The sequence below is a fragment of the Entelurus aequoreus genome, linkage group LG06 (assembly GCF_033978785.1).
Source record: "Entelurus aequoreus isolate RoL-2023_Sb linkage group LG06, RoL_Eaeq_v1.1, whole genome shotgun sequence".
In the NCBI taxonomy this organism is placed as follows: domain Eukaryota; kingdom Metazoa; phylum Chordata; class Actinopteri; order Syngnathiformes; family Syngnathidae; genus Entelurus; species Entelurus aequoreus.
The window spans coordinates 21159036-21176519 of NC_084736.1; the positions used below are offsets into that span (position 1 = coordinate 21159036).

The 17484-nt window shown below is 42.0% G+C and overlaps 2 protein-coding genes across 3 annotated transcripts; one reads left to right on the top strand and one right to left on the bottom strand.

Moving 5' to 3' along the window:
* Nucleotides 1-43: 43 nt before the first annotated feature.
* On the bottom strand, nt 44-7989 carry si:dkey-66i24.7 (uncharacterized). 2 transcript variants are annotated; one of them, XM_062050234.1, is made up of 3 exons: nt 7794-7989; nt 767-885; nt 44-671 (listed from the first exon to the last, which is right to left on the bottom strand). In XM_062050234.1, exons 1-3 carry the CDS (start codon nt 7885-7887, stop codon nt 228-230), a joined length of 657 nt encoding a protein of 218 aa, XP_061906218.1. In that variant the 5' UTR covers nt 7888-7989; the 3' UTR covers nt 44-227. The 2 variants fall into 2 exon arrangements, with proteins under 2 accessions (XP_061906218.1, XP_061906217.1); XM_062050233.1 differs by having other exon boundaries at nt 44-885; nt 7794-7987.
* armc5 (armadillo repeat containing 5) lies at nt 7767-17126 on the top strand. The gene is made up of 8 exons (XM_062050232.1): nt 7767-8529; nt 8702-9110; nt 9171-9201; nt 9272-9382; nt 10799-11687; nt 11761-12476; nt 13727-13859; nt 15440-17126. The coding sequence occupies exons 2-8, from the start codon at nt 8718-8720 to the stop codon at nt 16791-16793; spliced, it is 3627 nt and encodes a 1208-aa protein (XP_061906216.1). The 5' UTR covers nt 7767-8529; nt 8702-8717; the 3' UTR covers nt 16794-17126.
* The last annotated feature ends 358 nt before the right edge of the window (nt 17127-17484 follow it).

Consider the following 17484-nt stretch of genomic DNA (forward strand, 5'->3'; position numbering starts at 1 on the left):
ATTGATAGTATAAATTAAGTTGATATTCAACATGGGTGCCACATAATACAAAAGTCACTTTTAATGCTTTCAAATGTAGATTTCAACATGTTGCAGTTCCACTTTTTACCCACTAGATGGCAGTGATGGCAACAAGTATCGCAAAAGCATCTTCAGACTGAACAAAGCTTTGACCATAATGTTTATGAAAGCTGTGAAAAGCATCCTTTTCAGCTAGCACGTTGCCTTCAAAAAGCTTGTTGACGTTTATCGCCGACAGCGTCTCGGTGTGGAACTAGCGGCCATCTTTGCCCACCTGAGAGTCTCTCTGAGCCAGGCTGGAGATGGCCTGGGCCAAGTTGTTGAGGGCCTCGATCTTCCTCTCCTCCAGGGCCTTCTGCTGGGCCCACATGTTCAGCTTCCTCTCCTGCAGCTCCATGTACAGCTGCAGGACGTCCTGCGGAGGCCGCGGCAGTGGCGGCGGCTGGCAGGGCGAGGCGGCGGGAGGCGAAGGCAGAATGGGTGTGAACCTCTTGCTTGCCGCGGCCTTTCCCGCCTCGGTCCCGCTCAGTTTGGCCCGGCGCAGGGCGTCCATGTCCTCCCGGTTCTTGCCCAGGACCTCGTGCATCCTCCTGAAGAACTCCCAGTGGACGCTGGCCTCCCCCAGCCTCTTGGCCCTGGCGGCGTTCTTCCTGTAGGTGGTCAACATGTTCCGCCACTTGAGGTCACACTCGTAGGACTTGACCCAGACGTCCGCCCCGTCCCTCTCCCTCAGCTGAGCGTTCACCTTCTCCGCCACCGCCTCCCACAGTTTCTTCTTCTTGCACACGGGCTGCTCGAAAGCCTGGTCCATTTCTAGTCGGATGTTGACCAGGTGCCAGGTGGCCAGCAGGGTCCAAACAAACTCTGAAGGGGAAACAAAAACATGTGATTGGTATATAAATAGATAACTTTAATGAATATTTTCACACCCGTTGGAAAAACTTGCACGTTTATTATGGATTTTGGTACTTCACTTCTCCTATATTAGATTTTTGATTTTGATTTTTATTAAGGGTCCCCATTAGCTGGTTGCCTCAACAACCCACTAGTCTTCCTGGGGTCCACAATTCAATACAATTACAAGTAAAACCATATAATTATAACTACACAATACAGAAAAAAATAAACGCATCAATAAGAAAACAAGCAAACAATTTACAGTCACAGAATAATAATTACCATATAAATATAACTACACAGTATAAAACCAAACAAATCATCAACGAGCAAACTAATTTAAAGACTCAGATAAAATACTACTTTCTTTTTAAAAACCTGTTTACTTTCAATGCCCGTGAGAATTGGAGGCAGGTTATTCCAGAGCGATAAAGATCTATAAATAAAAGATTTCCGCAAAGCATTCTTCCTGGGACGAGGGAGTACAAAATGCCCCTCACTGAACGCCCTGGTATTATGATTATGTATAGTGCTACTGTGAGCTATTTGGGCCATGAGAAAAGCAGGAGTTTTACTACCGGTTACTGATTTGAACAATATAAGAGTATTAGCCAACAACCTGTTCTGTACTGTTAGCCAGGAATGAGAAGCATGCATTTGGTTCACAGCGGTTCTTAGTGAACAACCAAGAACCAGCCTTGCTGCCCTATTCTGGATAATTTGGAGCTTACTGATCTCACCACTTGCAGCAGACGCCCAGACTGTAGAACAATAGTCAAGATGACAAGACTAAACTCTTAACAATCTGACAAAGAAGAGGTGGATCAACAAAAGCAGCACATTTCCTGGAAATACCAACAGCCCTTCCCATCTTTGTAACTATATCACTGATATGTTTTGACCAGGATAGAGTGCAGTCCAGCATCACTCCAAGGAGCTTGGCACTTCTGACCTGTTGAACTGTTGAAATACCTAGCCTCAGATCCAACTTTGGGTCACAAGATAACCCTTGCCTAGTCCCCTATATAATACTTTTTGTTTTTGAGATGTTAAGGACAAGTCTGTTACATACTGTCCAGTCATGCACAGCTTTTAGTTCCTCACTCAATACTACATTAAGTACACTGCATGATGGTGCAGCATGATATAAGGTTGCATCATCAGCATAAAGAACCAATCTCGCACGCCCGTGTCACAGTTTGACCCCACACTGTCACTGTTTGACCTTTGGACTTCCTCACAAACCGTGCACATTTGTTGGGAAGCTCAACATGGACAAACTACAAACATTCAATCTTGTTAGCTAGTGAAAAGCATGTGCTCAACAAACAAATTGTTACCTGTCACTAGTGATGGGTTGATGAAGCCTCATGAAGCGTTTCAACACATTGCAAAACTGTATTGATACTGTGTCACTAAATACTGACATCTGCTGGACATTAAAAATCCCTACAGGCAACCTATGGACCGACTCAACTGACACTGATTTTATGACCTAGTATATACAAAAATATAAACCAAGTCATTGTATTTCATTTAGGATTATTTCATATCTTCATTTAAATAAAAATATATTTTTATCTTTTTTAGATAGTCAAATAATGTGAACATGTATCGTGACTAGGATGGTAGAAGGTGGGGATTGAACCCCAGTAACCAGCAACCCTCCGATTGCTGGCACGGCCACTCTACCAACTTCGCCACGCCGTCATTCCTGTACCTTCTCTAGTAACAGTAGTGATGGGTCCTGCAACACAGATGCATCGGCGCATGCGTCGAGCTCATAGAGCAAAACCCTGTGTCGGTGCGCGTACCGCTTTTAGAAAGTCACGTGACCGATCATGAGCTGCTTTGGTCACGTGACCGAAACGCGAACTGTATCGCACTGACGCCTCCTCTGTGCCCTGTGAGCAACGTTCCCTCTAAGGTGCGCGCCTGCGCAATTGCGCAGTGCTCAAGCGTCCTCCGCGCACACCGTGTGCCGCACAGCCAATATATTCCGCGCACCAAATCAAACCCATCTGAATTCTAAACAAAATAAACACATTCATTCTGTGTAATTTTGAAATGCAACTTTGAGTGACAGTGACAACAAGCGGCCCTAACGGTGTTCGTCAACAACACGCATTGCGCCGCTTCATAATAAACACAGTTTGGCGCGCAGGCGTCAGTGCGATACAGTTCATGAGCGGTCACGTGACCAGAACAGCTCATGAGCGGTCACGTGACCAAAACAGCTCGTGTTCGGTCACGTGACTCTCTAAAAGCGATACGCGCACCGACACGGTATCGCTCTATGAGCTCGACGCATGCGCCGATGCATCGGTGTTGCCGGACCCATCACTACCTGTCACTCACCATGGCTCTGAACAGTTGACTAAAAGAGTCAGGGTGGGGTTGAGGGCTTTATATAGGTGAACACACCTGCATTCACTAATTAGGCCAAATTTGGGTCGAACCATGATTATCAAAAGCTGGGTGTTACAGAAGGACACTGGACATTTAAAAGTGATGTTACCTAAGCCTGAATATACTGTGTACAAAAATGACTGCACTACACATGCAAAAGTACTATGTGAATACTTTTTAGACATGTGATGGTTATTTACGGTGTAATTTACAAAATAACTGTTTTCTAAATTCCCCCTGTCAAATTGGTCCCAGCTAGTGGGCGGAGCTATGGGCTATTTAAGTTGGAAAATGCCGTTTTTCTGACAGTCTGCTGTTGGTCACTGCCAGAGGAGGTTCTCTGTCCTGAGCAGGAGTTTCGGTCTCCATGCATCATCTACTGAGGTGATTATTTTGATGATGAGATGTTGTGTTGTAACAGGTTAAATGAGTTTTGTTGATTGCTAATAGATTTTGCTAAATCTGTTTTGATTTAATTCTTTAATTTGACATATTTGATTATTGACCTTTGATTATGAATACATGTATTTTGTTATAATGGATGATTTACATTTTGATTATTTTTAATATGCTTATTTTGATGAATTATACAGGCCTATTTAACGCATGCAACTTTGAAATGTATTTAGAATATAAATGTACTATATATAATATACTATACTAATATTGCCTCTGTTTATTACCATTACAGATTGTAGGTGCTTTGTTTTCCTGTCATTGTTTACCTTTTGACACTTTTTTTGGGGGATTTCAATAAATGTTTGTTACCAACTGCGTGCCTTGCCATCCTTGATTTGAAAGTCCGGTTTGCAAAGGTTACATTACCTTCACCCGAGGCGGGGTGTGACAGCCCGGTAGCCCAAGGTAAATCATTGGTGAATATAGAAAAAAGTAAAGGTCCTAGGCAACTTCCCTGTGGAACACCACAATCCAAACTTCTGCTATTAGACAAGCTGCCATTAAGATACCTGTTGTGATCTTGAGGACAAATACCTCTGTATCCACATTAAAGCCGAAGTATTAAAACCATAACATTTAAGTTTCTCAATTAAAAGAGTGGTCAATTAAGATACACCTGTTGTGATCTTGAGGACAAATACCTCTGTATCCACATTAAAGCCGAAGTATTAAAACCATAACATTTAAGTTTCTCAATTAAGAGTGGTCAAATGCAGCACTAAAATCTAACAGCACAGCTCCAACCAACATAGAATTATCTATAGCATTAAGCCAATTGTCGGTCATGTGTATAAGAGCAGTGGACGTAGAGTGGCCCGTTCTATATGCATGTTGAGAATCAGTTGCTAGCCCATTTGATTGAAAGTAAGCTTGAATTTGTGCATACACATTTCTCCAGTATTTTACATAAACCAGGTAGGATGCTTATTGGTCTAGAATTGCCCTCATTGAAAGCCAATTTGGTATCCGTATGTAGAGGAGTAACCTTAGCCACCTTCCATATCTTTGGACACAGGCCCACTTGTAAACATTTATTAAAAATATGACAAACAGGCACTGATATGATACCAGCAGTCATTTTCAGTAATTTACTATCCAGGTTGTCTACACCAGTTACTTTGTTGTCCGGAAGAGTGTAGTAACCTCTCAACCACACAGACTTCAACCTGATGAAAATTGAATTAAGTCCTTATTATCCATTATAATATTCCTAATGAGGTCAGCTGATTTGTTGTTATTGGATATATGCATACCATGCCTTAATTGAGATACCTTGTCAACATGATAGTTATTAAAATGATTTGCAATGTCACATAGTTTAGTGAGTACCAACCCATTTGATTCCACAAAAGGTGTACAGACATTGTTCTTTCTACTCATGATTTCATTAAAAACTTTCCATAAGTTTTTGCTATCATATCTCACATCATATAACCTCTGTAATATTCCCTTTTTTTCAGTTTGTTTAACTTTGTGACCTGGTTTCTTAAGGAACAGTACTTATGCCTGTCAATTAAACCTGAGTTGACTGAGGCTTTTTTAGCCATATCTCTTTCTGTCATTAACCTTCTAAGTCCATTATCAATCCATGGGGCAGACTTAGTTTTGACTGAAAACTTTTTCAAAGGGGCATGCTTGTCCACAACACTCATGTACATTAACATAAATAAGTCCAGTGCAGCCTCAGGGTCTTCCTCACTGCACACCTCAATCCAATTTAAACAGGATATATCATCAATAAAACATTCTTCATCAAATCTCTCATAAGACCTTGTAAAAATAATTTTTGCTTTAGGTTTAGGAACCCTTGTCTTTCTAGTGACAGCTATTAGCATGCTAACGTTTTATGCTAGCATTTTAGCCAGTTTTGTTTCTTTATAAATCGTTTTTTGATACTTGCCCTGTGTGCTAACTTCTAATATATTAGCATGCTAACGTTTTATGCACGCATTTGAGCAACTTTTGTTTTTCTAACCTGAAAATAATGGATTTTGATACTTGGCGCCATCTTAGATGTATGTTAACTTGTCCTATGTTAGAATGCTAACGTTTTATGCTAGCATTTTAACTAGTTTTGTTTCTTTATAAATCATGTTTTTTGATACTTGGCGACATCAAAAATTATGCTAACTTCTTATATATTAGCATGCTAAGGTTCTGTGCTAGCATTATAGCTAGTTTTGTTCCTTAAACTTAAAAATCTTATTTGTTGATACTTGGCGCCATAAAAGTATGCTAACTTTTTCCATATTAGCATGCTAAAAATGTATGCTGGCATTTTAGCTACTTTTGTTTTTTTAATACCTAAAAATGTTTTTTGATAGTTGGCGCCATCATAGAAGTATGTTACCTTCTTCTATATTAACATGCTAATGTTTTATGCTCACAGTTTAGCTTGTTTTGTTCCTTTAAACCTAAAAATCCTGTTTTTTATTATCTGGCGCCATCATAGAAGTATGTTAACTTCTTGTATATTCGCTTGCTAACATTTTATGTTAGCATTTTAGCTAGTTTTGTTCTTTTAAACCTAAAAATCATGGTTCTTGATACTTTGCGACATCATAGACGTATGCAAACTTCTTCTATATTAGCACGCTAACGTTTTATGCTTGTATTTTAGCTTTTTTTGTTCCTTTAAACCTAAAAATCCTGTTTTTTGATACCTGGCGCCATAATAGAAGTATGCTAACGTTTTATTCTAGCATTTACTAATTTCATTTGTATTTACCTAAAAATCATGGATTTTGATACTTGGCGCCATCTTTCAAGTATGCTATTTGCTATTTGCTTGACCACGGTCTTGTCTTTATAAAGCAACTTCCTGTTCCGCTGTTACAATATGAAAAAACATCAGTTTTTGGACAATTGAGTTTGAGTGGTGGTTTTACTTTTTTGCTATATGTACTATAAATACTAGTAATGTCATATTATTATTATTTTTTAATCCGATTAATCACACTTTTGAATTTGGATTCATTGTGTATAATCACAGTAAATGTTTTGATTACATTATTTAAAAATAACCTAAAAAAGACCCCAATATTTTGACACAAATGCAATTTTATCGTCAGAATTTCATACAAAAACATTTTTTAAAATGTTTTACTTGAAAGTACGTAATTAAAAGTATTTTCTAAACTCCTTTCTGGGTTTATTTTGGAGCAAAATTTGGCATTGCCCTGATCACTGACCTTATAAAAACCCACGCCGCTCAAAATAAATTACGATACCGGTAATGTAAAAAATAACTATAAAATCTAAATTAATTTCTGTGATTATTAGGCAAATAGACGTGATTAATGCAATATGTTTTTGTGTTGCAGTTAAGTTAACACGTTATTTTTGACAGCCCTAATAAATACTAGAAAATCTAATTATTTCTCTTCAACACTAAAAAAGTAGAAAGTTTTGTTCTTTAGTTACATTTATGATATCTCAAAATTAACCCAAAAACTGCACATGTAAACCAATCGTTTTTTTGTTTTGTATATTTTATTTTGAAAAAAAATTACATTGCAAAACAAAGAGTTATTTTTTTGGTGTCCAAAAGCGATCTAAAAATGTTTTGTTGTATATTTCAAATAACAAAATAAAAACCATCAGTTCATGGTCATCATGTATGAATGCAGGAAGCGGCAGGATAGAACACTTTTAATGGCAACTTCCGGTTGCGGTGTCGGAATATAAAAAAAGCGTATAGTTTGGTCCGTTTTTTTGTTTCTGATGACTAAAAAAATAATTGTTTGTTATAAAAAATATAAATCAAACCGTTTTAACGTCTGGTTAATGTTATTTGACACTGAAAATGAATAATGCCCTATTTTTATATATTTTTTTTGTTTTTCAAAGTAAAAGTCAATTAATCTAATCGTTTTTTGTTTCTGAATCCCCATCCATGGAAATAAAATATAACTGACCAAAAAACACACTGATCTTGGGGTCTGCCCACTCATCTTGCCTCCCTTCATCGATGACTCGACTTTCGCTAAAAGTGTGAAACTACTGACCCGCTTTTGTTTTATCGGCATCTGCACCGGACACTGCCGTTTCCTCTTCCTGTACTCTCGAACCGTGCAGCACAATTGTTTCGACATCCTCCATATTGCTAACTCACAACCATATCGGTGAATGCGCTGGCGTCCAAACGATGTATCTACCGTGGAATTTAACAACGCCTCGAACGCGGGCTGTCGTATTGGGTAAAGAGGTGCCATAACTATACGACCCACATTGTGGGAAATGTAGTCCAATTCGCTGCACACGTCGTTGATTGTAACCGTTACTGTATGCCAAATGACTACAATCCCAAAACCCCCGAACCGTATTGTGCCGACATTGCTGATGGGATTGTAGTTTTTCTGACACGATATCGCTCAGGACTAAGCAAATCGGATTGAAGTTTGGACTACAACTCCCAGTGTTCATTGCGCGAGCCATCCTCCCGGTTCCCTGCTTCATTCTCCGAGCCGCCCTGTCTTCTTGTTTGGCTAAAGATGGCGTTAGCGGCTAACACAGGCGATTGCTTTTTGTTACACACAAATTATTCGACAAGTGGCGGCACAGCATCGAGCGATCATAGCTTTGCCTCGTCACTTAACATGTGAAAATATGTTACATTTGGCGAACACACGTCAGGTAGCAAGAAAAACGATTGGCTGGCCTTCTGCGCGACGTAGGCCTGTTTTGCGGGGAGCAGAGCGAAGCGACCTGAACTCCATTTCCCATCAGCCACTGCGGCATCAGGTGGTACAAGATTTTTTCCCTTGCCGGGACTTGTAGTTTTATACCATGTGAAACTTGTAAATACTGTATGAATGAACATTTGACCCGTTTTGTTGATAAAATGACAATTTGATAGCAATGCACCATGTTTGGGGGAATGTTTTTGTAAGTTAAAGCAAATTTATAAATACAGAAAAGACTAAGGAACCATGGCTGCGTCGACCCTGCAAGCCGGCTGGAAGCAATCTCCACCATCTTCCAGGGAGGGATCTCCATCGTCGCCTGAATCGTCTTTAAGCTGGTGCCTGGCCCACCTGTCCAAAGCAGCACCTGCCGCCAAACACCCGAGTCACGGCAAAGCAGAGTCGGACGGCGGCAGAGAACTGGACAAGAGGTCCAAATTCTCTCAATGGCGAGCTTTGGTTGCCATCCGGACGCAACACATAAAGGGTGACAAGGCGGGCATCACCAGATTCCGGACTCAGGAAGGTCTGCAACCCTTGTTGGACCTGCTCAGCCACCCAGAATGCTCCAGGAAAACTCTGGACCTGGCGCTCAGTATTCTGGCCAACTGCTGCACTGAATTAGAAACACGTATAGAGGTGAGATTAAATGATTGACATAATAATTGTATATTTTAAACATTGCATTTTCTATTGCAGGTTCGTAAGCTTGATGGAATAAATATAGTTGGTGAGTCTTCTTTTCATACATTTCCATATTTCATGGCGTGCACTGATGACAAATGTCTGTGCGTTCTCAGTGGACATCATGAAGAGGAACGTGGCCCAGGAGACCATCCAGAACAGGGCCGCACGGGCTTTGGGAAATCTGGCAATGGACTCTGAGAGCTCGGCGCTCATCCACTCGGCAGGTAAGACAGCTGAGATTTACTGCAGACATCATAAATAGTGGGGAGCGGGCTCTGTAACATGCTTTATCAGGATCATGCTTCAAACCCGCTTCAAAAAGCTGTGCACTACAAAACATGCTCAATTTAATTTATTAACAAAAATAAATTTTTGTGTTGTAGGTTAAAGTGTTTTGTATATTGTGCTCCTGAGTTAATGTTGCTGATCAGTTTGAATTCATTAGTATTTATTAAGTTTATTTAATGACATTTTCATTATCAAATGGCTTAAGTCGTATAATATAATTTTTTTTATTTCAGGCAAATTGATGCACTTTAAATCGTTTTTGTTACAGATTAAAAAACAGTGTTAATAAAGGTATTGTTTGTTGTAAGTTGATTCATAGTTATTTATTCTTTTTATGTTTTTTTAATGCTAATAAGGATGCAATGTTATGCAGAGGTGTACTTATAACAATTTTACAGACAAAGGATAGGATTTATAATGGGTGCACAAAAAAATCGATTCACATTTGATTACATTTTCAGTATCAAATGGCTTAAGTCGGTTAAAACCTGTTTAAATAAATATATGTTTTTTTATTTTAGGCAAATTGATGCACTTTAAATCATTTTTGTTACGGATTAAAAACAGTGTTGATAAAGGTATTGTTTGTTGTAAGTTGATTCCTATTTATTTCTTCTTTTCATGTTTTTTAATGCTAATAATGATACATTAGTATGCAGAGGTGTACTCATAACAATTTTACAGACAAAGGATAGTATTTATTATGGGTGCACAAAAAAATCCATTCACATCCGAATTGCGATTCTTATTCATCCTGATTCTAAGTCAATTCATCATTTTCAAAAATCGATTAAAAAAATGTGGTAATAAGGATACAAAGTTATGCAGAGGTGTACTTATAACAATTGTATAGACAAATGATATTATTCATTATGGATGCACACAAAATCAATAAATTTACTTCTGAATCACAATTGTTATTCATTCAGATCCTAAATCGATCTAAATGTTAAAAAACTGAAAATAAAGTGTTTATTTTTTATAAGAATACATTTTTAAAAAGATGTCTCCATGCAACCCGAAGGAGCTTTTTTAACCTTGTGACCTGTTTTGAAAAAGTTTCGTTGTAATTATTATACTAAGTAACACATTGCAGGAATCTGTTTTAATCGACAATCGATTTAGAATCAAATCTTCACTCAGGAATTGTAATTGGATCGAATCATTAGGTGCCCAAAGATTTACACCCCTACAATTTATAGTTGCAACAAGGGGTCGGGAGGGGGGGGGGGGGCGTAAAAAAAAAAAATTGAGAAGCACTGGTTTATTGCAACGTGAATCAGACATCAAGTATTAAGAGATATCTGGTGCACTTGAATAAAATTGATTTAATCTTCATGCCCCCCCTCCAGGTGGCGTTCCTCTTCTCCTCCTCTGTGTGTCGCTGTCCTCTGCCCCGTCGTCCCCCCCTGCAGCTTCACCCAAAGACTCTTGTCCTAAACTGGAGTGCGCTCAGTCGGCTGCCCGCGCCCTCCTCTACCTCTCAGACACGCCCGCAAACCGCCTGGCGCTGCTCACCCAAGGGACTTTATCGGCGCTCGCCCCCCTTGTCGCTCCGGAATACCCCCAGGGTTTGCGCCGGGCGGTCCTCCGGACTCTCCACGAGCTCACCCGGGGGTGCGGCATGGAATGCGCCCGGGAGGTATCTCGCTCGGGCGTCCTGGCCCAGCTGGGCGTCATGGCGTCCGGCGAGGCCGGGACACCTTTCGAGGAGCTGGCGCTGAAAACCTTGGCCAACGTGTGCTCTCAAGGCTGCTTGCGCCCCCTCGTGGGGTCCCTGGGGGTCATCCCCAGGTTCACCGAGGAGGTGAAGAATGACCAGCTCAAGTCGGGGGTATTCCTCAAGGCGTTGTGCTTGTGCTGCAAGGAGGCGGTCAACCGGGCCAAGGTGAGAGAGAGCGGCGGCCTGGAGGTGTTGATTGGCTTTTTGGCCGCCTACCCGAGTCACCCCCTGTCCCGGCTCGCCATCCTGGCCTGCGTGGACTTTGTTTTCGACGAGTCGGCCATGGAGCAGCTGCAGGAGTTGGGGCTGGTCCCCCTGCTGATCGCCCGTCTTGTGGCGCTCACCAGAGGGGAGGAGCCGTCAGCTGACAAGATGGACGTTGGCGCCGCCTCTAACTCGTCCCCCGCCGAGCTCCTGACGTCGGCGTGCTTCGAGTCCTACGACTTCCCGCCTCCTGAGGGCTACAGGAAGGAGGAGGGCAGCAGGGAACAAGGTTCATCAAGCTTCTTAAGTCTCAGGTAGGTGAATTAAAGTGCGCTTGTTTGCTTCGATTTGGATTCCTTATTTAACGTGGGAATGTTTTGTGTCCAGGACCTGGCTGCTGTCTGAGGGAATGATCTCCTCTGAAGAGGACTTGCTAGACTCCTCCAGCAGCGCAGACGGGGAGTGGACGTCCTCGTCTCCTCAGACGTCCCCGAACCTCGACAGCCTCTCCTCGCTTAAAACCAGCTCGCCTTTCAACGCCGTTACCTCCTCTGCCTCCAAAAAAGAATCTCAGCCCACCTCATCGTCGCCTTGGAAAGTCAGCGAGCCTCCTCCTTTGAGTCCACAACCTTTCCAGAACAGCCCCCCCGCCAACACCACACAAACCCACCCGGTCTCTCCATCCAAGTTCTCGTCCCCCCTCAGAAGACGACAGCGGGTGCACTCAGCGGTTGCAAAGGTCACCCTGGACACGCCTCCGACCGCGCTCCGCCCACTTGCGCACCCCCACCCCTACCACCCCGAGCCGTGGACGCCCGAGTCGCCCATCCTGCTGCTGCTGTCGCGCTTTTCGCACGCCGCCGACCCGAGCCCGGCCTTGGTCACCTCCAGCGCCGTGTCCAGCCTACTCCGCTACATCTCGCAGCACAAGGACCCCAGCAGCCGCTGCTTCCGGCTGCTGTGCCGCCTCAGCTGCAACCCCAACTGCTTGCAGGCGCTGGTCCGCACCGGCTCCGTGGCGCTCATCCACCACCACCTTTGCCAGTGGGAGGGCGGGGCCAAGGGGCAGACGGAGCGAGTGAGCGCCAAAGTGAAACAACTCGGTGAGAACATTATTTCAACTATATGCTTCTCAAATAGTAGGGAAAGCCCCACTTTTTCATTCTTGAACGATACACAAGCCTGATACACAAGCCTGCAGCTAGGTGGCAGCACTGCTCCAATTAAACAACAGTCTCAACTAAGAAATATTAGCAAGTATAAATACATAACCCTTCAGTTTAACGGTAATGAGAATATAAATCAGTAGTGTCCAAAGTTTGGCCCGCAGCTAATTTTTTAACAGCCCGCGGCACATTCTATAAATACTATTAAAGAAAAAAACAATTAAAAGTGGAATAAAACAGCAAACAGGTGAAATGTAACAAGAAAAGATGCAATGTTGAATCTAATAACACAAAGCTGCCATGCAGGCTGTTTTTTTCTTTTCTTTAAAACTGTCATTACTCAAAAAATAATAATGAATCAATGTCAATGTTGTTATGAATTATTGATCTATTCAAGGCTTCAATTAATTTACACCAAATATTCCATTTAAAAATATTTTTTGGGGAAAATATTGCATATTTTACGTGTTTGCCATGTAAAAAAAGGACATAAAAGAAACAAATAAAAAAACATGAAAAAATTTAGATTTGAAGCTGATCTCAAGACTTCATTGTTGAAAATTTAAAAAAAAAAGTGTATGACTAATTTTCAACAGTTAAGATTCCCAAAATCTTTTGTGGGATTTTTTTTTAACTGTCATTGCTAAAAAAAAAGAAGAAATAAAATCAACAGTGTAATTAATTTTTGATCTACAAACGTATTTAAGGCTCCAATTATTCACATCAAATATTCCACTTTTAAATATTTTTTTGGGAAAATATTGCATATTTTCTGTTTTTGGGATAAAAAAAACAGGGTTTCTGTGACAAAAAGGACATAAAACAAATGTTTTTTTAATTTATATTGACACACAGATCTAAAGTTGTTCTAGAGATTTAAGTCTTGAATAATAAAAAAATATAATTTTATGACTGAGACCCTTGCGGGTCTCTGGGCCCAAATTTGAGGGGAGCCCTAAAGGTTGAAAAAAAATCTATATATTGTATTGGTTTTGAAAATACACACGTCTGCAGCTCGTTGGCACGTCAGTGCTGGTGCCAGCATCTCAGAGTGGTTTGTACAGATAAATAAATAAAAAAACGGAGATGCACTAATTGCAGAATTTCTGCCCTTTTGTTAATCAAATGTTATTGTCATGTAATTTAAACACACAGCATGTAAATGTTATCCTTCCTTTTTGGTGCAGGCGTGACTCTCCTCAATAATCTGCACGTCCAGTGCGAGTCGGGATTCGGGTCGGGGGTCCTCGCTCACGTGATGCTGTCGGGCTCCCAGTCGGACAAAGTCAACTGTGCGCTCTCTCTGCCCTTAATCAGCAGGTCAGTGAGAAGTCCTGTAGAGGATGTGTAAAAATGACTGATCCTAGGTCAGTTGAACTGGACCCAAGTGTGGGGATATTAGGGGCCTTTTTGTTTCATATTATTCATCACGCTAAAACCAAACCAATGTAGGTCAAGATATACTTAGCATTTAAAAATAGACATAAGAAGGTTTCAGATGACCTGGCGAAGATTTACATATTTGAGAGCCAAAATCGGCTTAGTAAAAACCACTATAGAGATTTTGCGTTACCTTTCCCTCTCCTTTGCTTTAAACACATTATAATGGGACTATCTGTGTTTGTATTCTGTTATTACAACTCTGTACAGTAGATGTCAACCTAACTCTAACCCCTCATACATAACTGGTCTCCCAGAGAATAAGAGGACATAACAGCAGGGATCAGCATTGCAAACTCGGTGACTTTGTAGCTATTTTTTAGCGAGTATCCAGACGCCTCTTGATTGTCTTTAAAAAAAAAAAAAAAAAGCAACTAGCGACAAATGTAGTAATGTTTTTCTGGTCTTTTTGAAGACTTTTGGAGACTCTAACATAAAAACATGTATCACTCGTCTCAATGAGCAGTTGGTGCTGCTGTGCCGCGCCTTCTTACAGTCCTGTCAGGCAGTGCCATGTTACTTGTAACTAGGGCTACAGCTATCGTTTATTTTAGTAATCGAGTAATCTATCGATTGTTTGAGTAATCGGATAAAACCAGTGTTTGGAAAATTATTTAAAAAAATAATTATAGTTACTCATAATTTTTCTAAAATGTAATTAAATTACTAATGGAATTACTCTTTAATAAATGTAATTAATTACTAGGGAAAGTTATTCATGCGTTACTTTAAAAAAAACTTCAAAGGTCTGGCAAATGCAGTTGAGAGATGTTTCATGAGAGCAGTGTTTGTTTGTGTACCTTTTTTGCCAAGTGACGTCAGCGAGAGCGCACTCCGAGCAGAATTTTAGCACAGCTGTGTTTGTTAGCTTAGCAGCAGCAGTTTGCTCCAGGACGACAGCTCTGTTGAATCTTTTCACTGGTTTGTGCTAGCGCTAGTTAATAAAGAGATTAAATGTGCTTTAGTGGCTGTCCTCTCTTCTTGTCCACAAAGTGGGCATTGTAGGATTGCAAGCTTGTCACTTCAATCAATGATATGTTGTTCACTATTCCCTCGTAGTAGTAGTTTGTATTTGTGCGTGTGTTACGTGTTGTTTGCTGTGTGATGTTGCCTTCTTCTATTTGATATCAAATTCATTTTGGTTTGGTGCTGGTTGTTACTTTAATCAGTAAAAAGTTACTTCTGCATTGAACTTGCTGTGCTTCTGATGCTGTCTTGTTGACATACACATCAAAAATAGCGTGCCACGTTACATTAAACGTATCTTTAACTGCATTGTAAGGTACGTAAAAGTAGTTAATTAGATTACTCGTTACTAGTAAAAGTAACGCCGTTATTACAAACACTGATTATAACTCGTTATAGGTGTAAAAATGTACATGCACATGTGTCAGAGCCAATTATGTAAATTAGACTCTGATGTCACCTACCCTCATGCTAATTTTGACTTTGTCTAATAGCAACAAGTCCCTTTTGAGGAAACTTCTCCTGGACTCTGGCGGCCTCCTCTTAGCCCTGCAGCCTCTCGGTTGCCACGGCGATGATGCCGAAGACCACCACACTGCCGAATGCGGGCGGCTGCTTTCCGCTTATGCCGACGGCACCTCCTCGCCCCACGCGCTGTACTTCTCTCTCCTGATTGGGTGCTTGTCCCCGCTGGCGACCAGCATCAAATCAGAGCCGCCGAAAAGCCAGGCGATGCGCAAAGCCGACACAACGGCGTCCCCTCCCTCCAAAAAGCCTCGCCGTGCCGATACGTGCCCGTACGGCGCCTCGGACTTTGACCTCCTCCTCCTGCTGGACGACGGGACAGAGATCCCGGCCAACAGGGCGGCCGTGGCCGGCCTGAGGAGCCCGGACAGGGTCGACTCTGAGTATTTCAGGGCCCTGCTGACGGGTGGATTCGGGGAAGCGCACGCTGACGCCGGAGAAGCCATCAGCATTAAAGACGTGAGCAAAGGAATGTTGATTCCAGTGCTGCATTACCTGCATGGTTGTCGTCTGGCAAAGAACGTGGACGCCTCAAGCGATGCAGAGGAAGGACAATGTCAGTTTTTGGACTCATTGGTACTTGAGGGCCTGGCTTCCTGTCAAACGGACACAGAGGAGCTGACCTTCCAGAAGACTCCATTAGGCGAGACCATGGCGGGAGCTTGCAGGTTCTTGGCCACCGAGATGCAGAGAGAGTTGGAGGATCTCTGCGTGTCCCGTCTCTTCTCCGCCGAGTCCGTGTCGCTCCCATCAGACGACAACGCAGCAGCGCCCCCTGCTGGACTGGACCAAGACCAGCTGAAGACTACTGAGGAGCACCTGGCTAACAGAACATCTGAGTTGGCCTTGACGTGTGCGGAAGTGCAAATAGAGAACCAGTCAGAAAATCAAACAAAAAGTTCCACTCACCAAAAAGAAACTAAAAAACCAACACGACGGAAAATGAGCACAACTCCTAAGAGTTCAAAACTAGGTTGTGTGTCAGAAGAGTCCGGAATAAAAGAGTTTAAAAGTTCAGCCCAGCTGCTCAAGTCCGCAAACCAAGCGGATTGTCCGACCGCTTCCGAAGAAGGAGGCAGGAGAGGTAAAGGTGGATGCGCCGCCCTCTTTCCTCAGGTGTACTGGTTCGCTCAGCACTACAACTACCCGGCGCTGCGTCGGGCCTGTCTCACGCTGCTGCTGGGCTCTCCGGGCGGCGGGCGGCGGTTGTTCTTCTCCCCCCGCGAGACCGCGGACTGTCTGCGACGAGCGGCACAACAGGCCGACTGTGCAGACACGCTCAAACAGGATCTACTCGGTCTGGCTGCAGACGCTCTGACTTGAGACCATTGAGTGTCACGTCCAATGTAATACTTGTAATGCATGATGCTTTATTTTGGAAGCCTCCATTATATATTTTTTTACAAATGTATATAAATTACAGCCTGTCTCATCATGTCATAATTATATACTTCCGTTGACTTTTTTATTTTATTTTTTTTTTTATCAGATGGGATCTGTCTGTGTTGCTCTGGTTTGAAGTCATATTGCTGATAGTACTAGGAGTATCAGGGTCACTTGTTATGTACATAGAGATCAGGTGCAACGGAAGCTGTAGATTCCATCTGCCTAATACCATTTGATGCCACTGAAATATATAAAGAGTTATGCCACACCATGTAATGTTTCATGTTTCATTTAATCACAAAATGAAAATTCAATTAGAGCAGGGGCGTCAAACTCATTTTCATCATGGGCCACTTTGCCCATGATAATATTATTCAATTTCCTTTTTTTTAAATTATCGTGGTTTACCAACAAACTAATGGAAAACCTGCTTTGGAATCAAAAGTCAAAGTGACAACTTAATTTCAGCTAGTGAAGAAATGGTATGAATGACACATAGGCAAGAAATACAGTAGGAACAGGATTGAGAAGGCACTATTTTGTTTACCTGACACATGAAACGTGACGAATTGTGGGAGTGCACTATCCACTTTTGCCGCCATTCCAACTTTGACCACAGCGTCAGTTG